Genomic DNA, 24,775 nt, shown 5'->3' with positions numbered 1-24,775 from the left:
GACAGGTATGGAGGAGGCATCCAAGGTCTTCCAACTGGAGGCACATGACCAAGAATAGTTGTGCTCCTTTCTTTAACAAGGATCCTAATGGCTCAAGAGAGAGACGATGTCTTGAGATAAATCTGTAAAAATGGAAAGGATAAAATGGATCTCAGAGATTTTCCTAGTGTGTAATCAACAGGAAATGGTAACTGGTTGGACATTGTGTTAATTCCTGGAACGGAGAATATTCCATTAATAAACCAGAATATGGAAATAAAAGTTCAACCTCACTATTAAACATGAAAATTGAAAGGGATGTTACTTTTCATCCTATCAAATTAGCAAAGATGCTGGTGACGGTGTGGTAAATGGTCACTTCCATATTTTGCAGCATACACAGAGGATACATTGATACAAATAAGATTTGGAAAGTAATTTATCAAAATGAATTACAACCTTTAAAGATTTTCATATCCCCTAGTTTCCCATAAATAAAATTACTAGATCTATCTTACAGAAATCTTCTAAAATGTGTAGTTTAAAGCTGAAGACATTTTTCACAGTGCTATAAGAAACATATCATAAGAGAATAATAAATGAATGTAGTTTTAGCTGCTGTGACCACATCACTCCAATCTCTGTTTGCATCGTCACATTGCTTTCTCTACTTCTCTGTGCGTGTAATCCTCCTCTGCCTCCCTATTACAAGGACCTTGTGATCACATTTAGGACCTACTATGATAATATAAGATAATCTCCCCATCTCAGGATCTTTAACTTAATCACATCTGCAAAGTCCTTTCTTCTCCTTCCATGTAAGGTCACAATCACAGGTTTCAGGGACTAGGATGTGGATACCTTTTGTGGGGACATTGTTCAATGTACCATAACTGACTTTAAGAATTAAGCAAGGTGACCTAGAGCAGACTCGCCCTTGGCTCACACTCTTATGACTGCAGCAGAGGGTGCCCTGGAAGGGAAGCTGGGCTGTGATGGGCAGGGGCTCTCAGGAGAGCTGCCTCTCCTGTCAGAGTTCACTTCATTGTCTGGGTCAGGAACTGCAGGCAGTAGCGAGGGTTTGTCCCGAATGGGTTATAAGGGGCTGAGGGTTTTGCCAGAGAAATTATTTTCTCTCCAAACCCAGCAGCCTTCTGCTTTAAGAAGACCAAGTATATGGGGGAAATTAGGACCTCATGGAACATTTGCATTCTGGAAAGTTCTCCTGTCTATGAAGGATTCTTGAGTTAGTTTCCAGGTTCCTGGTTGCTTTGGTCTTATCACTGGCTTTCTGTGTGACCTTGGGTAGGCTGCTTTCCCTCTCTAGCCTCAGTTCTAGAAGGTTCTGGAAGGTCTCTGGAGGCTCCGTCAACACCCTCATTCAGACCTTACACACTGCCCCCCACCCTAATTGTCTCTGCCATTCAATTCCTTAAGAGGTTGGGGGAGATACTTAAAGGCATTTCCGAGAACTCAGAATTTAGCAGTTCAAGGTTCTCCCAGCAGCAGCCTCAGTTTCCCTTCCCAGCCACCCCTTCCCGGGGTCCCATCATCCTAGGTGGGCTCAGGAGTGAGACCTGAGACCTGGACTCGGACTTACATACCTGGAAGAGCCCTATAAGCTGATAGGTGGGTCCCAAGAAGAGTTATTCCTACAGGTAAACAAAATATCTGGACAGTAAACCAGTGGTGGGCAGGGATTTGTTCACAAACAAAATGAATAATTACTGCTGTGGGTGGAAAGGGGCGTCTGTGGACCTACAAGGACAAGGACTTTATGGTGGAAGGGTCATACCGAGAGACCCCTCCCCCCTTAAAAAATGGGCCAAGTGCTGGGGCCTGCGAACACTTATCTATGATGACCTGATTCTACGGGGTGGGCTCAGCATCAAGGCAGGGATCATCTTCACGTATTAAGAGCTTTCAGTAATGCGGTGTTGGGGCTACTTCGTTTTATAAAATATCAAAATACTCTCACACCTTTCTCCAGGGCACCTACTCACAACCAGTTTCTAACTGGTTAACCCTGGGGCCAGTAAGGGCTTCAGAACTCTGCTGATGAGTATGTTATTATATATCTTTTGGATATCATCCTTGATTGTAATTCGAAAGTTCTCTATTGGAACGCTCCTGGCGGGAACCCGCCTGCTCTTATCTTTATGACCAGCAGGTGGCAGCACAGGAACGCTCAAACTTCAGGGTTCCAAGAAAAAAAAGACAAAACCTTCCCAGTTTTAGTCGAACTGCAGAGGGACCCATCTTCCTGGCTCTGAGGTGGTGCCTTGCTCACTGCCTGGCACCCACCCCCATGCCACTGAGCATAGTTGGGGAGTCCAAGGGAAGAGGATTACTCCACCTCTGGCAGGTGAACGCCGCGGAAAAAGCCGATTCAGGAAAGATGGCATTCGTGGCGGGAAAGCTGGGGGGCGGGTGGGGGGCAGTTGCCAAGTGCTGGGCGTCACGTATGAGATAACTAGCCTGTTATTTAGGCTGTTGTTAGCGCTCGGCAAATGTTAGCTGTTTATACGAACACTTCACCTGGGTTAATCCCTACCATGAACCCACAGGGTGAGTCTTAACAGCCCATGTTACAGACAAGGATATTGGGGGCACAGAGGGATGGCCTCAGTTGTCCAGCATCAAGTGAATAGCAATGCTGAGGGCGTTGAATCCAGTCTTAGGGACCAGGAGTGGAGCCGTGTCCTCCTACGCTAGCTGAGATGATGCTTGATGCTGAATCAGAAACATTCCTTATCAAGCAGCACACACAACTGCCTCTCAGTGGGAATGGAAAGCTACTGAGGGGCACAGGCAAAGTTGCGGGTAGACCCAGAGTTTTCCCGGGAGGCATGTTTTGCAGACCAGGGTGTACAAAGGGAAAGGCGTTGAGGACAGGAGCTGACCCAGCTGCTGGGCTGGGAGGCAGAACAGAGTTGTTCTATTTTTGCTGTCTCCTTGCTGTGTGACCTTGGGCAGGTCCTGACCCTCTCTGGGCTTTCCTTTCTTCTTCTGTAAATGAGAGTAACTTATGGGTCCTCACTGGTTCTCACTGTCCAAGGAATTTAGAGTACCAAAATCTTCATTAACTAAAAAAAAAAACACAACAAGGCTGCAACAATTCAGCTCATGGGGTTCTTGCTGGGATTAAACAAGGCCACAGAGAATTAACTAGGCAGCTGGAGCAAAGCACAGCCCTACAGATGGGGCTGGGCCACCTGGATCCCTGGGTGTGGCCTGGGAGAGTCTGTTCCTGCCCTGGCCTCATCTTAATTTTCATCTGTCACAAGTTGGGCTCTCTGGGAGCAGGTGCTGAGATGGAGTTACACCTGCAAAGGGAGGGAAGGAGGAAGCAGGTAAGGATGTGGGGAGCCATCGGACTGGGATGTAGGCCCACTGCCATCTCTGCCAGCCCAGCGGGGCTGGGAGCAAAGACTGTTAAAGGAGGTGAGGAGAGATGCCAGGTTCTCATACCGCTGTCTTGCTTTGTCATTAGCTGGACCTCCATGTCCCCCATCTCTCCAAAAAGCCACCTGGGCTGGAAGGCTGAGGTGACCCCTGGAGGGGGCTGTGAGCCAGTTGCCCTGCTCAGAGAGGCATCTGAGTGTTGCATCTCAGTATTTGCTCTACCCAAAAGGGCTGCCCTGCTCTCCCAGGTAGGAAATTCTGACATCAGCACCCCCACTCCCACAGATGTAGGGACAGGCACGGAGGGGAAGGGCTGGGTCTGAAGGAAACAGCAGCAGAGATCAGAGCCCAGGTATACATGTGAACATTTGTGTGCATGTGTGCATGTAGGGTGTGCACAGATATGTGCAAGTGTTCACTATATATATATATATATACACACATATATATATGCATATATATATGTGTATATATATATATATATATATATATATATATATATGCATGTGTGTATGTGCATGTGTGCCCGAAGGTGCAGTATGGATGTGGGCACACGTCTACATGGGTGTATGTGTGTGTGTACCCTGTGTTCCTCTGGCATTCAGGTGGGGGCTGCCAGCTCTGGGCACCCCTGATAGGTGGCACATTGGTCCAGCCACTTGGGTTTGGCCCAGTCCCTGGGAAAGGGACTGGCAAAGTGAGGCCAAGCCCGTAGCTAAAGGAGGAGCCTGGCTCAGGGGTCAGGGCAGGAACAGGGGACACTGGGCCATCACGGAGCAGCAGCAGCAACAGATCTGCAAGGTTTCTGGAGCCCAGACTTAGCTCTTCGTTCAACACTGAGTACAATCCCCCGAAGTGGGTTGATAAATGTTCTCTGGATGTTTGCCTCTGTTGGGCAGAGCAGTGTGGACAGCTGAACCCACCCTTCCCTGAATCTGTGCTGTTCAGACATGGACAGGGCTGTCAGGTGGGTGGCGGGGGCGGGGGGGATCTGTCCCCAGACCCTCCCCTGGAGAACCCTCTCCTTGATGGCAGGCATCAGCCCGGCTGCAGGGAGCTTTAGTCCAGTGTCCCCTGAGCCACTCTGCCTGTAAGTTCCTGGGAGAGAGAAGACCCTTGTTCCCCCAGTCTGGGGAGTGTTGGGGGCCAAAGGGCCTCTGCTCTGTCCAGCCCTTCTCCTTGGGCCTGGCAGAGGGCTGTAGCCCACCCCTGGCAGGCCTAGTGACGCAAATTGGCAGTGGGGAGGCTGCTTGGGTTGGGGACGAGCCAGGGCCTGCAGAGGCCCCTCTGTCCAGGCCAGATGGCCTCTGGCTCCAGTAGGAGAGGCTGCCAGCACCTCCGGTCAGGGTCCTGGCCCTGATTCCTCACTCTGTCCTTGTCCAGCTTGAGCCTTCAAGTGCTGTTTGCCGAGAGGACCAAGTGGGGCTTTCTTTAAGATGCCCATTACCCCTCCCCCCGCAAAGATGCCCATTACCTGAACCCCCACTGGCCCCCTTACTCCCCACTCCAGGGTTCAGCCAGACCCCTCTGAGTCACATCTCCACACTGACCAAGGCCCTGCAGGAACCCGGGGTAGCGTCCTGGGCGGTGGGGCCTGCTCTCACGGCATCTCCTCTTCCTCTACGATTTAGGTCCGATTACTTCCTTATTAACTTAACTAATTAATTCAGTTCTTCAACACACATAAATCAAGCATCTAAGCCTGTTCTAGGCCCTGGAACTACACAGCTGAACAAGACAGGATGGTCTCTGCCCTCATGAAGCTGACACCCCACTGGGGGAGATGAGAAAGCTAGTGAACAGGGTGTGTGGCAAAGCGACTGAGGCGGGCCAGGTTCGGTTCTGGGGGTGGGAGGGGCGGCAAGATCCAGGAAGAGGAGCCGGCCTGTGGGAGGGCCCGGCAGGGGAGGGCGGGTGGGGTGGGGTCTGCTGCACCTCCCTCCCTCGTGGTGGTAGCGGCAGGAATGCTGGGTGCGGCAGGAAGAGGAGGGAAGTGGGGGCCAGAACTCAAAGGCCTTGTGGGAGTTGGATTTGATCCTGAAAGACTTTCACAGAGTTAACATTCGTAGAGTTCCTCCTGCATCCAGGGCATGGTGTCAATCACCTTACGGAAACCTCCCCCGAACCCTACTGTGGGTCTTGTTATTATCCCATTTTACAGATGAGGAAACTGAGGCATGGAGAGGTGAAGTCACTTACTCAATAACAAGTCCTAGAGCAAGAATTTCCCGTGGGCAGCTGGCTCTGGAAGCCTAACCGCTGTACCACACTGCCTCTTGGAATATGATTCCCTCGCCTCCAACATCGCCTCCTCCAGGAAGCCTTCCCTCACCCCAGACTTTGTTTGTTCTGCTGAAGTATCATATAAACACATCATCTGATCTCAAAGACTGGAGTCCTCCAGAAGTCATCTTGTCCATGCCCCTGCCTCCAGGTAGACATGGTATTATAAGTCCCACTTTGAAGATGAGACAACCGAGGCCCCAAGGGGTTAAGAGACTTGTCCATGATCTAGAGTCAGTGAGGGAAACGTGGAAACTAGAGCCGTGGTCTGCGAAATTCCTCCACTCCGGCTCCAACCCTTCCACCCCACCCCCAACTTTAAAACAATTTTCAGGTCGTTTCTCGTCTGTTTTCCACTTACCACTAGTCTTCCAGCCAGACAGCAGCCAACCTCGGGGCCCGTCAAAGGGTGGCGCACACAGCAGGTGCCTACTCAGTGTCCGTACAGAAACGCACTAGGCGTGGTGCTGCTGTTCGAGACGCCTTTAGTAGGGATGTTTAGCAGGAAGGACGGATGTGAGCTGACACTTGAAGGATGCTTATGGATGTTTTAGTGAGCCGGGGAGCTGCACTGGGGAATTTCTGTCGGGAATGGAAAGGGCATCCCAGCCAGAAGGAACAGCTTGTACAGAAAGAGGTGGGAAGGAACAGTAATGGTTCAGTTGGACCCGAGCATGAAAAAGAGAGAGACAATGAAGCTGGAGAGGGGCTGCAGGGACAAGATGGGGCCTGTCCACCGGGCTAAGGAGGTGAGGCTCTGGCTTGGGGTGGATGTTGGGGAGGCAGGGAGGGAGGCAGTCACTGCTTGGCAAGCCCTGACTTTGCTGAGTAACTGTGCAAATCGCGTGCCCTCTCTGAGCCTGTTTCCCCGCTGCATGATTAGGGGCAGCGCTTATGTTAAGGACCCTCCGGTCCTGCATGGGCTTCTTCTGTGGCTACTGCTCTTTTACCGTCCTAACAAAGAAGGTCCACTGGGTAGATCTGGAATATCTTTAATGCCCCGATTTCTTTTTGCCACCCGTGGATTTGCTCTGTTGTATTCTACCAGCTCTTCTGCAGGCACACGTCCCACAGCCCAGTTCACAAGGGAGCCTGGGTCGACATACTCTTTTTTACCTTCGAGCCCTTCCTTTTGTGCAGCCCCGTCCAGGACAGGCCTGCGTCATGGGCCTGGACCTGGCCCCGCTCTGCGGGCCGTGGCATCAGTGGCATCAGCTCCTCCGAGGCCCTGGGGGAGGCACGGGGAAGCTCATCAGGGTCCAGGTTGGCATCACTCCAGCCCTCGGAGCTATCGCTGTAGCCGTCCAGACCGGTGGCTTCATCCTCAGATATGGTGACAATTCTGGCAGTATCCTCCCCCAAGGTGCTGTCTAAGTCCTTTGCCAAGTGGTTGGTGGCCGCCTCAGACTCGCTGGATCTGTAGACGTCTGCTGCATCCTCCTGCTTTTGCTTGGCATCAACTGAAGGGGCGCCATGGAGCCCCGCCATGGGCCGGGCAGGTGTCTTGGCTCTGCCCTGGCCAGTCCAGAAGAGGGTGAGCTCTTGGCGGCAGGCGGCCACAGCCAGGCTGGTGAGCAGGGTGCTGGATACCAGGTAGAGCAGGGCGGGCTGGCCCATCTGCATAAGGACCATGGCGACAAAAGTGACCATCAGGCCCACGGCGTAGGCCATGGTACAGGCCATGAAGTAGACCTGGCGTGAGTGCATTTGCACATCAAAGCGATGACAATAGGCCACCAAGAAGCCCGGGACCACAATGTCACCGAATCCGAGGATGGAGAAGGGCTGGTCACACAGGGTCAAGGCTGAGAAGCTCAGCCGGGGCACTTTCAGCACCATGGGCAGCCGCTCATGGCTCAGGGAACCCACCGGGCCCGAGGCTACCTCCACCATGACACTCTCGCCCGTCCTGGTGAGGAGCGGTGTGACGAAGACAAAGAAGACATCGAAGGCCAGCAAGGCCAGCAAGAAGGAGGTGCAGTTCTTGAGTGTGGGCAGCCGCACGCGCCGCAGGACGAAAAGGCAGTAGGCCACACCCAGGGTGTCCTGCAGGAGCCACGCCCAGCGGTCCTCGTTGCGGTAAGCAACCCAGAGGACGGTCACCAGCATGCACAGGCCAGCCAGCAGCAGCAGGGCCAGCTGCCGACAGGCCCGGCGGCCAGGCAGGGGCTGCTGGCACGGCCGCGGGGGCAGGTGGCGCACCAGGGGGGCCAGGCAGCTGTAAAGTCCGGTGCCCGCACCCAGGCCGAAGATGACGATCATGACGTAGACGAAGTGGTCATAGAAGAAGTAGAGCAGCAGCATGATGGAGCAGGACATGGTGACGACCGCGCACGTCATGGCCGATGTGAAGTCCACAGGTTCGTCCTCGTCTTCCTCCTGCTCCCTCTGGGCTGTCATTGCTTCCTGTTGATTATGACCCCCGGGCCCCCCTCCTCCTCGCGCCCGGCGCCGCTGCAGCCGGTCGGCCTCGGTCAGGCCAGCCCAGTAGCCGCCCGCGGCCACGGTGCCTACAGCCAGGATGAAGATGACCACCATGTTGTAGTCTAGGATGGGCTCTGGGGGCGCGTACAAGGCCACACGGACCATGGCGCCCCCGTGCGTGTGGCCAAGGATGTCGAGCATGTCGGTGTATCGGAGCACGGCCACAGGGATGGTGAGGTCTGGCAGGGGTTTGCGGGGGTCCTGGGACGCCAGGGTGGTGTCTGAGCACTGTTGGCCGCTGACCCGGCTCACGATGAGCAGCCCGTGGGCACCTTGGCCCTGAGCCAGCCAGCCCTTAGCGTAGAAGCTACAGTTGCCCCTCATGACCATGGCAGTGGTCCGGTGGAGGGGCAGTTGGCTAGGGGGGCTGGGCTGGGCCTGGTGGGTGGGGTCCTTGTCTGGGCACCAGGGTGCCATGGTGCCATCATGCAGGGGCAGGAGTGGGGCGTGGCGCAGGTCCCGGGGCAGGGTGATGTAGTCGGAGCTGAACAGCATGCAGTAGTCCTTGCTCCAATTCTGTGACACCACGTGGACCACACCGTACTCCCCCCAGGCCATGGCACTGGTGAGGAGGAGGAGGAGGAAACCCAGGCACGCCATCCTCCTCAGCCACCTACCGCTGCGTCCCAACGTGGCTGCCGCTCCCAGCCAGTTCCCCCTCCTAGGGGGCGGGTGTGGCCCTCTGTCACAGAGCAGCATGGCCTCCTATCCCAGAAACCAGGGCCACACCTACCTAGTCATAAAGCCGTGCCATGAGGGCCCAGGGCATTGCTGCAGAGCACAGGGAACTTCTCAGGATCCTGTCCCCCAACCCTGGCTCCGAGAGAGAGGTCATCTGGGTCTCTGCTCTCCGCCCAGCCCCTCGTGGGGCTGGACCAGGTAATTTGAAATAAGAGGTGGGAGGATGGGGTTGAGGATCCCAGCCAGAATTTGGGACCAACTTTGCCCTTACCCACTGGGCAACCTGGGCAGATGCCTCTCCTCTCTCAGCCTGTTTCTTTAGCTTCAAAGAAATGAGGACATTGGACCAGAGAGTTTCTAAGACTCCTGGGAGCCTCGACCTCCATGATATCAAGCACTTTTGTTGTGCTCTTACTAAGTGCCAGGTACTTGATCTGTCCTCATTGCACCCCTGCACAGAGGTATTATTAGATCCACCCAGCCCAAGACTGAGCTGTCCTTCAAATCCATGACCCTTTCTATCGATAAGTGACTGGAATTTCATTGCCAGCCTCCCTTGGAGTTAGAAATGGCCACATGGCCGTTTCTCGCCAATGGAGTTGAGTAGAAATAATGTGAGCCTCTTGGGGGTCTGGACAGAGACTGCGGGCTCTTTGTTCATCTCTTTCCCTGTTTCACAAGTCAGTCATCAAGAGGCCAGTGACAATGCAGAGGAGGAAGGAAGTGGAAAGACCCGGGTCTCTGGACATATGCATGTGGTATGGGATGCTCACCGCAGATGGCGATACGTTATCTTCCTTAAACCATTGGATTACGGTGGGTCTCTTTGTTACAGCAGCTTAACCTCATCAGAATACCCCCACGTCATGGATGAGTGAACCGGAGGCTCAGAGAAACCCACCCCACGTGCCCCAACCCAAGTCCTCCAATCCAGCTCTCACACCGGACATGTCCCTTAGGCCTTGGTCTGTCTGGGGAACTTAGCATGTCATGATCGCCACTCAGGTTTTACTTTCTTCAAAGCACTTATCGCAGTCCTAGGTTTTTGCTTATTTACGTGTTTCCTTATTGATGTTCTGTCTCCCACCGGCTGAATTCCATGAGCACAGGGAGCTTATCTATTCTATCTGCTCCGGGATTCTGGAATAGACAGTGTTGCGCAGGAAAATACGTGTGAGATGTGGGAACGAGCGACCCTATTTTACAGTAGCAGGGACCAAGGCACAGGGCAGTGAAGAGGCTTTTCCAAGGTGACACGTGAGTGCTAGAGATGAGATCGAAAGCCAGGCTATTAGGCAGTGGAGCTTCTGGCTAACCCAACTCTGCTCTGTGCCATGTGGTCAGGGGACTGTGCAGTCAGCCCGCTTATCTCAGGTGAGTGGGCCTGGGTGGGAGATAGGACTATTGGAAAAGTTGATTCAAGGACGGGAATCCTTAAAAAGTCATCTACATACTTTACACATTGTGTTGGTTCCTTCGGCTGCTTTAACTAATGACCACAAACCGGTAGCTAGAAACAAGTTTATTCTCTCAGTCTGGAGGCTAGAAGTCTGCTGTGAAGTGCATGTTTGTGTGTCCCCCCAAATTCTTACCTTTAATCTCGAGTCCCTATTATGTCATGAGAGTGGAGCCCTCATGAATGGGATTGGTGCCCTTATAAGAAGAGACACAAGAGAGACGAGCTCACTCTCCATCATGTGAGGACACAGCCAGAAGGCAGCCAGGAAGAGAGCGCTCGGCAGGAACTGAATCAGCCAGCCCCTTGATCTCGGACTTCCAGCCTGCAGAACTGTGAGAAGCAAATGCTTGTTGTGTAAGCCACTCTGTCTATGGTATTTGTTATAGTAGCCCGAGCACACTAAGAAAAATCCAAAATCAAGGTGTCAGGAGGGCCGAGCTCCCTCTGAGACTCTGGGTAGAATCCTTCCTCATCTCTTCCTGATTTTGGGGGTGGCTTGCAGTCCTTGGCATTCCTTTGCTTGTAGCGATATCACTCCAGTCTCTGCCTCTGCTGCAAATGGCATTCGTCCATCTGTGTCTCTGTGTCAGTCATATTGGATGAGGGCCCATCCAATGACCTTATCTTAACTTGATGACATCTACAAAGACCCTATTTTCAAATAAGATCACATTTACAGGTACCAGGGGTTAGGAGTCCAATGTGTCATTTTTGGGAACACAATTCAACCCATAAAACACATTTTATTTTAATTTCCAAGGAGTGAGCATACAGTCACTGACCTTTCTTAAGTCCTCTTCTTCAACTATGGGACCATCCCTTGCAGTGTCAAGTTGCCTGCTTTGTGAAATCCATACCAATGGGTCACCATCTCCGAAGTCCAGCCTTAGACCCTTCGAGGGGGAGGGCGAGCTTAAAGAATCTTGCAAAGTGGTTGGCAGGTGGAGCCATGTCGTCTTTGACAATCTCCTCCCACCCAATTATTTACCTCTGCCTCACCCACACCTAATTTGACAGCTAATATTTTGTATGACTCAGACTGCATCTTTCGAAACATTCAACTGAATTTTCATAAGGAAGAACATCTCTCCTTGTTTGTGTACTTCTGTTTCACCTGTTACTATAACATTTAATTAGATTACAAAACAGTAATTACAATGACAAGTGAGCTGTCAGAAACGCGTTAGGGAACACAAACCAACAATGGTGAGCGTACCCCACAGCCGGCGCGGGGAGAAGGGGCAGGGCCCAGGGGTGGGGGCTGCCAGCGGCCCCATCAGTGTGCTCTCATTGCAGAGGGGCGACCGGTGCATCGGTTGGGACAGTTAAGGGAGACGAGGCTTACACAGTTCTTATTTGTGGGTAATGGTGTCTAGACTGGGTGCCCCTCTGCATCCAAGAACCCAGATGTTGAGCACAGTAGGGCAAACCAGCCCCTTGCTGAGTTCTGTGATAATAAAACTCTTTCTGGCCCCCCAGCCACTGAGGTTCAGTCTATTCCCTCACTGGGAGCCCTGCTATCCACTCACGGGGTCTCCAAAGACCGACACACCTACTGGGATGGCTATTATCAGTAACAGGGATTATAACAAGTTTCGAAAAAGATGTGGAGAAATTGGAATCCTCATACATTGCTGTAAATGTAGTTTGATGCAGCCACTGGAAAACAGTTTGATGGTCCCTTGATAAATTAAATGGAGTTACCACATGGCCCAGCAATTGCACTCTTGGACATATACTCAAAAGAATTGGAAAAAGGTGTTCAAACGAAAACTTGTATGTAAATGTTCATAGCAGCACTATTTACAATAACTTGGAATTGTCCTTCAACTGACGAATGGATAAATAAAGTGTCGTTTATCCATACAATGGAATATCATCTGGCCATAAAAAGAAAGGAAGCTCATATATGGGCTACAGTGTGGATGAATCTTGAAAACATTACGCTAAGTGAAAGAAGCCAGTCACAAAAGGACCGATGTTGTATGATTCTACTTTTATGAACTCTCCAGAATAGGCAAATCTATGGAGACAGAAAGCAGGTTTGTGGTGGCCAACAGCTGGGGGAAGGAGGTATGGGGAGTGATTGTTTAGTGATTGTTTAGTTTCCATTAGGGTGATGAAAAAGTTCTGGGCTACATAGTTGTGACGGTTACAAGCCATCGTGAGTGTATTTAATGACACTGAACTGTACACCTGAACGTGGTTGAAAGGGTAAGTTCTATGTTATGTGAATTTTACCACAACTTAAAAAAAAAATACCCAAACCAACTCCAGCCCCTGCCAGGGGCACTGTGCTCAGGGCTCATCTTCGTTCTTCTACTGGCCACTGCAGTTATTTCTAAATAACGATCTCATTGGTGTTTCCATCATACTGGGAGCTTTGGAACTATGCATGGCCCAGGCCTCTCTTGGCCCAAGGCTGCCCAGTAGGATCCGCAGGGGTTGGTGGGCTGAGAGGGTAGGGAATAGGAGCCGATGCTCTGAGATGAAGCACGGTCAGGGCTGGGGACGCTGGGAGGCTGGTGGCCTATGGCCACCCTGGAGGCCGGGCAGGGTTCATTCAGGGAGTGGGCTACATGAGGCCCACCCAGGCTTTGCAGGTGTCAACTGCTACATCTAGCTTTGTCTCTGAATGCTGTTTGTCCACAAACTAGGGAAACTAAAGAATTTCCCCAGGGAGGGTGTTGGAGGGGGCAGGGGGACAGGGAGAGACATCCTACAAAGAAATCCTGCTGCACAGGAGTTAAATGCAGTGGGGAATAAGCGAGGCCAGCCTAGGTTTGCATCCAGCCGCTGCTGGGTGCCCTTGGGCAGCTCTCTCAACCTCTCTGGGCCTCACGTTCCTCATCTGTTAGATGAGGATAAAAGCACCTGCCCCAGAGAATGGTATGAAGAGCTGAAGACATTGACATGTGAGGGGCTCAGCAGCACCTTGTGCCCAGTAAGTACTCAATCAATGACAGTATTGCAGTTGGTGAAATGCAGAAAGCACCTGCCCCCACTTTGTTTGGACCAAGGGTGGCGGTTGAGTTTGAAGTCAGGGGACTGGATGAGAAAACCCTCACGCGGCCTGGGCAGAGCCTGGGTGGGTGTAGAGAGACCCTCGCAGGCTTCTGGTGACCTGGGCTAAACCGTTTGAAGTTAAGCGTCGTTTTGAGGAGTGGTGGGGTAGAGGCTGTTGGGAAGGCAGAGAATAGGGTGTTGGGAGCCAGGATGGACATTCAGAACCCTCGTCGTTCTCACTCGGCTGGACTCAGCAGCTGGACACTGGCTAGGTCATCTTTAGACTGGTCCCATGTTCTCCTGGACACATTCTCAATGAGACGATCTGAAACCCCGAGGTGTCTTCATGGCCCCATCCCCCAAAGCTGCTTTATCAGTCCTGGTCCCCCAAACCGAGACCTAGTGACCTTAGTCAACTCAAAGCCCTGGACTTTGAGCCAGAAGACTGTTGATCTCAGGGGAGTCACCAGGCCTGTTTCCTTGGCTATAATAAGAGCTGGTTCCTGTCTCCATGAGCTGGTTGAGGATTAGATAATAAATGTTATAAAGGATTTAGTGGATTGCAAAGTGATCTACAAATGCCCATAATGAAGGTACTATTATCTGGGTTCCAAAACCTCTCTCCTTTCGTTTTTCCCGGATCTGACTCCCTCCTCAGTCCAGGTCCCAGGGGTCTGACCCAGTAGCAGCTGAAGAGGTCAGAGGGGAAGCCGAGGACCCCAGGGCAGGGATCTGCTGTCACACTTATGAAGGTGGGAGGAGCCCAGACTGCAAAATCAAAACCCTGCACTGTGGTTTTTCCTTCACTGCTGATCTGTGCCCATGAGAGTAGAGTCCCCAGGGAAAATCTGCTCAGCTGGGGTGGTTTTAGAGGACTGCAGCCTCTGGGTGTGATGTGCAGAAAAATTCTTCTGGGCTTTAGAGAGAGGCCCATGCTGCCGTGACCCCCACTCTGCAGCTGCCGGCCCCTCCCCACAGCATAGTGACGTGAATGTCTGTTGGCCCATTGCACCCCACTCACTCCCAGAGACCTCTTCTCCTGCCCCACCTAGAAGCTAAACCTCAGGGCAGATGACCCTCAGAAACCATCTGGGGACCTGCCTTCACCCTGGCCCTGGAGCCCAGAACAGACACTAGCCACGGAAGGGTTAAACTCTGGGCGCCTACCCAGCACAGGAGCTGAAATTCTTTGGGACCCAGATGTTGCCAGATGTGCCTGAAGCCGCTGTTCCACCCTGAAGTCTCTAGATGGGAGGGGTCCCAAGGCTTGTCTGGACCAGCCCCCACCTGCACAGGGACCGCCCCCCCAGTCCTCTACCAGCCCTCGGGCTCACCTAGCACCCCATCCTCGATGGGTGTGTGAGTGCTATCTGGTTTCCCAGCCACAGAGCAGCCCTAGCACTGAAAGCGGCCTTCATTTCTCTGTGGGACCCTCTCCACCCAGCCCCGGCATGGTATAGAACTTCACAAATGCTGGTTGAAAAGATAAATATTGTTGTTTACATTAGCCACCCCCATCTCCCAGCCCTGCACCCCAAAGCTCTGCTCTGGCTGTCCAGTACCTCTGGACGTGGCTGGGTCCAGTGAGAGCTGAGTCAGTCTGTACCTAGGGTGTAAGCGATCATCTGGCTGGTTGCCCCAAGGGCCACTTCTGCTCCAGGGGGCAGAGAGGGGCTGAGGGTCCCACCCCTTCTCTTCTTTTGGCTTAGCTAACAGTGCAACCCCAGGGGCCACTGAGGGGTCGCGAGCTTCCTGTGACCAACAGAGGGGTTGCCCAGAGGCCAGGTCTCTGAAGCCGGAAGGCTGGATGGCTTCAAGTATTCTCTGCCCTCTCAAAGGGAGGCTGGCTTTGGCTGGGGCACACCTTGGCTCTTGTTCACCCTCCCACCCTCCATCTCCTGCGACAGGAGGTTAGGGAGAGGGAGCCCATGTAGCCAGCTGGGTTGTAAAGGTCCAAGGGTACAAAGCAGCAAGGCAGGGCATTTCTGGTGGCAGTGCCACGGGGCCACGTGAAGTTCTGGTGGCTTGGGAGGATTTCTAGTAATGTGGCCTGATGCTTGATGGTGCCACGGATTTCTACTGTCTCTAGGACTCTGACAACGTGGCCTTGGTTCTCAGCAGTGTTGGAAGTCATTGCTAAGGCCTTGGAGGCATCATCATGGTGGTTAGGATGCTGCTGCGAGAGTTTCCCATGATGCCCATGGGGCAGCGAATGGCCACCACAGTCGCCAAGAAAGAAGCCCCAGGTCTTCACTGTGCTAGTCACCTTGTGCTCTGGGAGAAGACATTTCTCGCAGGAACTCTTGTGCTGCTTTGGATTTCCCGGCTCCCCATTCCCACTCCATTCCCAGCCCACTCTCCAGGGAGGACTGGGGCAAGGGGGAGCCACAGGCCCTGGGCCCAGCCCAGTCAGTCCTACAGGGAATTTTCCATTCGTCCCGTGGCCCAGACTGCAGCTTCTCTCATCAGCCTAGAACTTCTGCTCAGCCGGGGACCAGGGAGGGGCCTCCCAGGCCCTGGTGCCAGCACTCCTGGGGGTACAGGGTGTGGGAAAGAGCTGGTCCCTCCACAGACAGGGCAGTTGGCTGAGCCTGACGACCATCTTCTCCAACATAGATCTTGGGGAGCTGCTCCATGGCCCCCAATTCAGACAGCTGTGGACTGCTTGATACTATGAAAGCTGACACGGGTCGGGGAGGTGGGGATGGACATGGCGCGGGCTACACGGGCACGAATCGAGTGCTTGTCCTGCCATCGGTGCCACCTCTTCCGGATGGCCGAGCGGACCTGTGGGCACAGAGCAGAGCACAACATCTGAGCTTGGATCTTGGGACCTCCGCACTCCCCCAGGGCTGCCATAAGCAGCTGCACAGGTGAGGTGCACAGGGGGCCACACAGGAGGTGGTGACATTCACATCTTCGACACTGCATATTTGTTGGGACAGTTTCCTCAAGTGTTCTGAGGAAGGGGTGCCTTTTTCTGATCCACACGAAGGTGCCAAATGGCCTTTGGCAGGAAGAACTCCTACCCTCAACCCACATGCAACCCCTGCCCTGGGGCTCAGCCCCTCCTGGTTTCCGATACCCCACTTCACAGACTCATTGATGAGACTGAAGTCCCGGCTCTTCCATGCCGACTGCTTATGAGAACAAAGGAGAGGACTCGCCACCGTGGGAGCAGCATGGACAGGTGGCAAGGGGCTCCCAGCAGCGTCCCCATAGGGACCTGGGGGCAGGGAGGAGAGGGCCGGCATGCGGAGAGCAGGAGGAGGCTACAGACCTCCTCTGGTCCCAGCAGGCCTCCCTCCATCCTGAGCCCCAGCCCGGGGCCCTTACCTCGCTGTTGAGGAAACAGTAGAACACAGACACGAAGAAACCCTAGGGTGGAGGGGGAGGCGGATCAAAGGACTGGGGGTGTGTGGCCCCACCGCGCCTTCAGGCCGCCCCCTTTCTGCCCCAGCCTCCTGCCCCACCAGGCCTCTGCCTGGGAGACGCCCACCCGAGGGGGTGTGGGGGTGGCCAGGCCGAGTGAGGGGCGGGTGCTGTACCTGGAAGGACTCCAGGAAGGAGTTGAAGTAGATGAAGACGACCCGGGAGACCTCGTCCTCCCCGGGGTTCACGAAGAACAGCATGTACGTGATGCCCAGCAGCGGGAGCAGCACCAGCGTGGCCTTCACAGCAGCCTTCCTGGGGGAGGTGGAGGAAGTGGGTGGGAGACCCAGAGTCACAGCCCACCCCAGAGGGTACTGGAGTGTGGGGGGGTGGCAGCTCCCAGAAATGTCTGAGACTGGGAGGTGGAGCTGGGGCTTTGGGAGGGACTGCCAGGCCTGGAGGGGGACCCAAGGGTGGGGGAGGCAGGACCGGCTACCTGTACTGAATGGTCTCGGATGTAGTGGACGCCCGAAGTTTGGTCATGAGGATGCGAACGATGTTGAAGAGGAAGATGAAATTGATCTGCAATGTGAGCACACAGTGGGACGGTGTGGGCGGACAGGTTGGGGACTCAGCATCTCAGGTCTGGTCTTGGTCCTCCCTGCTGCTCTCCCTCCGGCTTCATTGACACGTTCCTGGCCCTGCACCCCCACCTCTAGGCAGAGGGATTCTCCGGGGCCACAGTAAGCACTGATTGTCCCTCCCCACTGTGCCCCTCTCTCCTTTCCCCCTGCCCAGGTTCTTACCAGCAGGACCAAGATCATGGGGCCCTGGTAGATGTAGTCGGTGTACACCCCAGGCCTTTTGCCAAACCAGCACCTAGAAGGCCACAGAGGGGAGGAAGAGGCGGGGTCATCTTCGCCTACTCCGGTGGCATGGGGGAGGGGCAGTGCTTGGCCGGAAGCCAGTCTCTAGGTGCCTCAGTTCCAACCCTGGCAGAAGGCCAAGCCCCTTGATCCCACCACAGTGCCTCAGGTGCCCCATCTGCAGAAAGGACAGCGTCCTCTATTATGAGATGTAAAGCTGAAAGCCGGTGGGGTGGCGGGGAGGACATCGTGAAAAAGACCACTGAGTGGAACAGGCGTGAGCTCAACACACCACTGCTTCCCTCGGTTCCCACGGTGGCTCTGGCACATGCCCACTGGTGGTACCTTGCCCTGTCTCTGTCATGAAGTGAGCACCCAATGGCTAGCAATCTCCGAATCTGTTCAGTTGTAGCCTGAACAACCTCGAGGCAGAGATTTCATAGGTTCCACCTGTCGCAGGAGGCAGACTTGCATTGCATTTTCCTGAGTTCCCTCCAGCAAGCTCTAGGGAGGTCCGAGGAGTGGGCAGGGACGGGCACATAGGAAGTCCTACGTCCTTGTGCAGAGAGGATGTGCGGGCATCCATACCCGCAGTGTCTAGGTCTCGTGATGCTTCCATAAACCAGAACTGAGATTTTTATGTGAAACTTCTTGATTTTTTAAAGACTGGCAACAAATTTAAGTTTTTAAAAAACACTGTGCAGACCAAATGTGAGCTGTCTGAGGCCCACTCCAGTCCTTGGTCTTGGGTCTCAAGTTCGATTCCATGTCTCACACCTGGCTCCCTTCTGCTGCAGTGTCAGCATCTTGCCACAAGGTGGGGCTCCAGAGTCATACAGAGGGACTTCTCCTGCTCAGGCACCCTTTTCCCTCCGGGATGTATACAGACATACACACTGGGCAGCTTTGGGAAACCTGTTCTTTCTCTCCTCCCCTGTTCTCACACCCACGCCTGCATTCCTGGAGGCCCAGGCACCATCGCCCAGGGTTTATGATGCTCTTGCTCCGGGACCCAGGCCCCCAGTTGTGTCTGTCAGCTGGCTCCCCCTCCTAGCCCAGGTCCCCACCTCACCAGCTGTGCAAAGGTAGAGAGAGCCAGCTAGCCAGAGTCCGAAAGGATCTTGCCTTCGTAATATGAACATAATTTTTCAGGCTCTTTGCCCAGCCCCGTGAGGTGGTAGTGGGCACCTTCCTCTCTATGATAGTGGGGAGGAATCGTCACTGTGATGGAGGCCGCCTGGAACCCTGGTCAGACCGGTGTTCCTGAGAACGCTTTGGCAGAGAAGACCCTGGCAGTCCCCTGTGTGTGTCCTCTTTTCTGCCCCTCTCTCTCAGTGGTTCTCAATCTCAGGTGCATGGTAAAATCACGTGGGCGGTTAAAAAAAATATCCCAGTGCCCAGGTCACACACTCCAGACCAACGACATCGAAACCATCAAACATTACATGGCTTATGGAGGTCAAGCCTGAGCATCAGTCCCCGTCCCGGCCCACTCTCCAGACCTCCCTAGAGCTTGCTGGGGGACTCCGATGTTCTCCAAGGCTAAGAACCACTGCAGCAGACGTCTAGGTTTCAAAGGCAGCTGGGAACACCTGAGTCCATTTAATAAGGCACCTCAGGACTTCAGAGCTGGAAGGAGTCTCTGAGATTGTCTGGAACAATTTCTATTAAGTCCATGGAATCTTTTGAATCTTAAAAGTAATAGAAAACATTTATATAGCATTTACTATGTGCCAGACACTATCCTAAATGCTTACTATCCTAAATACTCACCCACAACCACTCTCTGATAGAGAGACTATTATTAGGATGCCCGTTCGTAGTTGAGTAAACCGAGGCACACTGCAGTAATGGGCCCAAGGTTGTATAGCTATTCAATGACAGAGCCATGATTCAGAACCTGGGCAGCCTGGTAACCCTCACGGGGCTCTGCCTGTTGTGAGAGCCGCCTGTCCAGCCCCTCCTCAGGCAGAGCGCTGCGAGAGAGCCTTGGATTAGTCGAGCCGCCCGCATCCTCCCTTTGTAGATGAAGAAACTGTGTCCCTAACAGCGAAGGTGATGTGGCAGAAGGTGCTTGGGGAGTGTCAGGCACAGCTGGGCTTGAAAGCCTGGACCTCGGGGTTCAAGAGGCCCTGAGGGCAGTGAGGGGAAGGAGGCGACTTACTTCTCGTTGTCGTAGTACAGTTTCCCGATGGCCCAGGCCACGATGATGGGGAAAGGCACACCTGGGGGAGAGACCGGCTGTCACAGAGCCCATCAACGGGGTCTGGGGGGTGCAGGGCCTGGAGGACCCCAGTGCAGCCCAGAACCTAGAGGCAGGCAGGGGTTCCCAGGGGAGAGCTCGGACCCACTCGTCCAATGTGCTTCCTTCAAGATACTCCCACCGCCTCCTGTAGGCGCAGAGGGCTGTGGTGTGCACCCCGCCACCCTACCCCGGCCCTGCAGCCGGCTAGCCTGAGTCGAGGTGAGGAGGGGGCAGCCAGGCTGGCAGGGGAACTGGCCCACTCACCCCAGCCAATGCAGATGAACATCCACTTGCGCAGCCGGTCGGTGGAGTAGGTGAGCACAATGGCCGTGTGCAGGTAGCACCCCTCCCCGAACATCCAGAAGAAGTTGGTCACGTGGAAGTAGTTGTAGGCAGCTGTCACCAACCTGCACCAGCCCTGCCGCCCCACCCCCACCAGAGATGACGGTGAGGCAGGGGACAGGGTTAGGGTGGCAGCAGCATCCTACCTTGGGCCAGGGGCCTCCTCTCGGCAGAACAGGGCACACACACCCCCCACCCCCCGCCCCAAGATGTGCTCCTGTTCTATGCGCCCTGAGGCCTGGCCCCGGCCCCGGCCCCTCCTCCACCAGGGCAGTCCCACCTGGACCCCTCCTTTGACCCCAGGCCTGCCCCTCCAGGACACACCACATTGCTCTGGTGGACTTCAGGGCTCATGGTGAACTGGACCACGAACCACGTGGCATTGCGCAGGATGAAGGCTGAGATGAGGTTCCAGTGGATGATGTTTCTCAGGCACCGGATGCTTCTGGGAGCAGCAAGGGAGGGTGGATGAGGGAGCAAGGAGAGTGAGGATGACAGACAGGTCACCAGCGTCACTCCAGCCCAGGTGTATGGTGGGGAAACTGAGGCTCAGCATGGGGCTGACTGGCTAAGTCACTCTGAGAAGGTGGCAGCAGAGGCCCTCCTGATGCCCCGAGGGTTCTATCCTACCTATGGCCCATCCAGACCTAAGTTCCAGGCAGAGCCTGCCACAGCCAGTGCTTCAGGACCAGAGGCTGCCTGCTTACTGGGACCAGGGGCTGCCTCTTCTCCCGTGGGCACCCTTCCCCTCCCCGTAGATCCGGGTTGAGGGTCAGAAAACATAAAAGGCCTTCAGCAGGACACCTCCCAACTAGCTTTCAGCTCTGATGCTTTGGCTATTCCCCCTCCCTCCCAGCAGTTTCTAGGCAGGGGGACAGAAGTGACCCTGCCAGAGGTTCCAAGAGACCTGGACTCTGTATCTGTCTCTTCCTCCCGCTGAGGTGAGCAGGGAGGCCTCCCTTCCCGGCAGCCCCTGCATCTGACTTCTGTGTCCTGCTCAAAACCTGGAAGTGCTGGGGCCTTCTCACCTGAGCCGCAGAAAAAGGACAAAGGCCACCAGGAGGGCCACCAGGGAGACGCAATGGCCCAGGTAGTTGATGATGACAGCGACATGGTAGTGCACCTTGCTCTTCTTCTGAGGCCGGAGAAAGGGGTAGAGGTGAGGCTCCCACACAACCGCACCCCTGCATCTATTCGGACCTGTGAGGACAGCCCCCGTGGGTGGCCAGGACAGAGTGGGCAATACTAACAACAGTTACTCCCTGAGCCCCTACTGTGTGTCGCACACTGCCCGGGAGCAGCACGGTGTGATCTGAGACGGTGTTTCCCTGTCTGTCCCTTAATCTTATGCTCTGTGCTGTTGGACAAATACCAGTTAACTGCACTCTCCACATCACACAGCGCTCCCTCTTCGGCGTGCACAAACGCGTGTGCAAGGCTCACAGGTGTGCTTTCATGACACACGTCTGCAAACCCCCCGGCCTGGCGGTTACGGACACCGACCCTCCAAGACTTCTTTTCTCCACCCATCCCTGGGTGAAGCCGTCCTCTCGAGCACCCTAAATTCCACCTCTGCAGTTGAAGCCCACCCGTCAGCGAGGTGGGGACAGTTGCTGTGGATTAGCACCCACAGAATCATTAGAAATAATTAATAATAATAATAATAATAATAATAATAATAATAATAAAACCTCTCAGACTTTATAACTCGCTTCACAGGTCCTATGCCTGGCCCATGGGGTCTGCTTGAAGTGATCCTGTCCCAGGACTTATAGCAAAGTCCCCAACGTTATTACTTAATGTTATTACATTTCATAGGCTGATGGTCCAAAGGGGTCAAGTCTAGCCCTACCCATCTTCCCGATGAGGATCCTGAGACCCAAACTCGCCCACCCACAGGACGTGCCTCTGTAGTAGGATATCTAGCAGGCACCCGAGCCAAGCTCTCCCCTGGGCTCTCCTCAGCCCCCGCCACACCGCTTCTGAAGGGGTGTCCTCACTGCAGAACCTCTGAGGTCCAGAGGCCCAGGAAGATCTGCTCTAGGGGCTGGTTTTCTTGGCAGAGGCTTTCAAGAACATGACAGGAAATCGCATTAGCAGTCAGGCTTGATGGGGTTGAGACTCAGTGAGGTGTGATGGAGGAGGGAAGAGAGAGAGAGAGAGAGAGAGAGACAGAGACAGAGAGAGAGGAAGGAGGGGCACGCAGATTGGGAGGGTCTTTGAGCCCTTGGCCACAGGTGCCAAATCTGGAGACTCCATGCATACATCCAGCCTGTCTGGAGCTGGTACTTAATTACCTTTTATTAAATTTTCCACAAATCCATGCTGCGAAGGCTCCAGGTAATAACAACGTCTGGGAGCCCAGGAATGGTGCGATGCCCCAGTTTTGGTCACAGGTGGACCAGGTGAGCCAGTGTGCAGGGAGCCCCTTCACCAGCGCCAGCCATCAGCTGCCCCTGCCCTGGCCCCCATAGCAGCCTGTGTCTAGGTGGCTTGGTGTGCAGTGGGATGAGTCATTTATTAAACACCTACTGTATGCTGGGCACTACGCCAGGTGCTTTACAGATGTCACTGCTTTTCTTTTTCACAAATGCCTTCTGAGACTTACTTTCCTTCTCTCCCTGTTTTTCCAGCTGAAGAGGCTGCATAATCAGCCCAAAACACCCAGCCAGCAGGCGGAATCCATTTCTGCTTGGTCATAAAAACCCTTCTTTCCCTGTCCCCATGGTGCATTTCTTGGGGGACAAGCAGGGACTGAAAACAGAGGCATTCTCTCCGTCCTGAGCTTCTGTAGGGAGGATGAAAGCTCACAAGGGGTTTTCTCCACCGAGGCTGAAAGGGGAAAATTGGACCAGATCATCTGGGGGCTGCCTCTGGGTGACCCCTCAGGCTGGGACCCAGCCCTGTCTCTCAGCTGCCACATTAGCTTTATGCCATCTGAGAAAGAGTATGCCAGCTGGGAGGGGGGGTGGTTCCAGTGCAGAGACCTAGAAGGCTGTGCACAGACAGCAGCGTCAGCCCAAGAGACGACCAGTATCACCAGGAAAGACAGCCAACCACATTCAAGAGATGACCAGAGACACACTTTGAGATGGTGAGCAACACCCTGAGAGACGGTCGATGACACCCAGAGAGAACAGCACCATCCTAAGGGACACCCAGTGACACTCCAAGAGACCTTCATGACACCCCGAGAGAGGGTCAGTGATCTCCTGAGTGAAAGCCACCATTAGCTACAGAAGGAGCTGGGGTGCCTGAATGGACACAGTCAATCCCTGGGGGACTTGACCAGCACTCTGTCCGTCTATTTGGAGACCTAAGACTGGCAGGTACCCTGAGGAAGGTAGCACAGTGTGGCACTGGGCAAAGGCCACTCCAATGTACCCTTAATGACCAAAATCCGATAAGTAGTGACCAACCAATTATAACCAGATTCTCTGCAAGACTCACCTTGTCCCAAATGGCAGGACTGTCACACTTTCTGTCCTGATGTCTTTTCGGGATGGCGCAATGAGTTCTCCCTGCCTGGTCCCCACTGTCCCTGCCAAGTCCCCCAGCCTTGGACACCCCCTCTGAGGCTCTTCCTATCCACCTGGGTTTCCCGAGCTTCTCCCTCACCCCGCCCCCAGCTCCTACAAGCAATGTCAGCATCGCCTAGGAGATTGCAGAAATCTTAAGAAACGCAGAATCTTAAACCCCGCCCTGGGCCCTTTGAGTCAGGAATCTTCATTTGAGCTAGAAGTCCAGATGAGCCCTAAGCTTTTCAGAGGGCTCTGATCCAGCCAATCTGAATGCGAACAGTGAACCTGGTGCCATAATCCTATGCCCCCAGAGTCCCTGGCTCTTGATGCTCAGCAGAATGTGGGGGAGGGGAGCAGACTGTGTGCAAGTGTCCTGAGAGACTGGAAGTCTGGGGCAGTGAGGGCATCACTGCAGTGGAGGAAACAGTGTGTGTGTGTGGGGGGTGCTGATATGGGGGTTGGGGGCCAGTGCAGGGTGGCCCTGGAGCATCAGTGCCATGCCAGAGGGCTGGGCCATGCACGAGCCAAGCTCCCCAACTGGGGGCTTGTCCTCTGGTGGTGATGGCTGTGGGCAGGTGTCCTGCCCAGCCTGGCCTCTGGGCACCCTCTCAAGTCCCATTTCCCAGGCAGCCATTCTACCAGTCTATTATCTGTGCTGCCCCAGGCGCTGGTGCTTAATTAGGGCTCAGCCAGGGCCCAGAGCTGAGAAACAAACCACTTGCTCGGTTCATGAGAGACTCTCCTCTTCTGCTTCATGGTAGCTCCGGGAGGAAATGGGGAGTCCTATGAGTGGGGAGGGGCCTGGAAGGGCTGGGGGGCTGGCAGAGGGGGTGGCGTTTTCACTAATTAAATTAACTGACTACCCAAAGTGCTAGGCAACGGGGCTGGCAGGAGCTGCCTGGGAAAGAGGTGAGTGGCAAAGCCAGGTAGGGGTGTAAACTGCGCTGCGGTGTGAACTACGTTGTGTGGGTGGCAGCCCCAACTAGTCAGTAACCAGAGGAAGGGGTGCCCATGTACCTGTGATCTCCTCATCAATGACCCTCCCACCTTCTAGGCATACACTGCAACCTCCCTTGACCTCAGGTGAGGTGACAGGCAGAGGGGTGGCAGATGAAAGAGCGCCCTCCACAGG

General features: G+C 54.3%; 2 protein-coding genes across 3 annotated transcripts in view; both read right to left on the bottom strand.

The window, feature by feature from the left end:
* Window positions 1-6,747: 6,747 nt before the first annotated feature.
* On the bottom strand, window positions 6,748-8,751 carry SPPL2C (signal peptide peptidase like 2C). The gene has a single exon (XM_039846855.1). The coding sequence runs from the start codon at window positions 8,749-8,751 to the stop codon at window positions 6,748-6,750; it is 2,004 nt and encodes a 667-aa protein (XP_039702789.1).
* A 5,903-nt stretch (window positions 8,752-14,654) lies between these two features.
* CRHR1 (corticotropin releasing hormone receptor 1) overlaps window positions 14,655-24,775 on the bottom strand; it is a 44,419-nt gene continuing 34,298 nt past the window's right edge. Inside the window, exons 5-13 of one of the 2 annotated variants that reach the window (XM_039846807.1) lie at window positions 21,151-21,257; window positions 20,447-20,567; window positions 20,045-20,198; window positions 19,700-19,760; window positions 17,476-17,548; window positions 17,166-17,251; window positions 16,846-16,984; window positions 16,634-16,675; window positions 14,655-16,084 (exon numbers count right to left, since the gene is read on the bottom strand). In XM_039846807.1, coding sequence (XP_039702741.1) covers window positions 15,944-16,084; window positions 16,634-16,675; window positions 16,846-16,984; window positions 17,166-17,251; window positions 17,476-17,548; window positions 19,700-19,760; window positions 20,045-20,198; window positions 20,447-20,567; window positions 21,151-21,257 — 924 coding nt within the window. In that variant the 3' untranslated portion in view covers window positions 14,655-15,943. The remainder of the gene's footprint in view (window positions 16,085-16,633; window positions 16,676-16,845; window positions 16,985-17,165; window positions 17,252-17,475; window positions 17,549-19,699; window positions 19,761-20,044; window positions 20,199-20,446; window positions 20,568-21,150; window positions 21,258-24,775) is intronic. The other variant, XM_039846808.1, reaches the window with a different exon arrangement.

The sequence above is a fragment of the Pteropus medius genome, unplaced genomic scaffold (genome assembly GCF_902729225.1).
Source record: "Pteropus medius unplaced genomic scaffold, Ma_sr-lr_union100, whole genome shotgun sequence".
NCBI classification, from domain to species: domain Eukaryota; kingdom Metazoa; phylum Chordata; class Mammalia; order Chiroptera; family Pteropodidae; genus Pteropus; species Pteropus medius.
The sequence above is the reverse complement of the archived record's forward strand: the minus strand, read 5'-3'. Positions and strand labels throughout refer to the sequence as shown.

Bases quoted from the DNA above. Each gene is read 5' to 3' on its own strand.
- SPPL2C (XM_039846855.1), bottom strand. From the start codon at position 8,751: ATGGCGTGCCTGGGTTTCCTCCTCCTCCTCCTCACCAGTGCCATGGCC.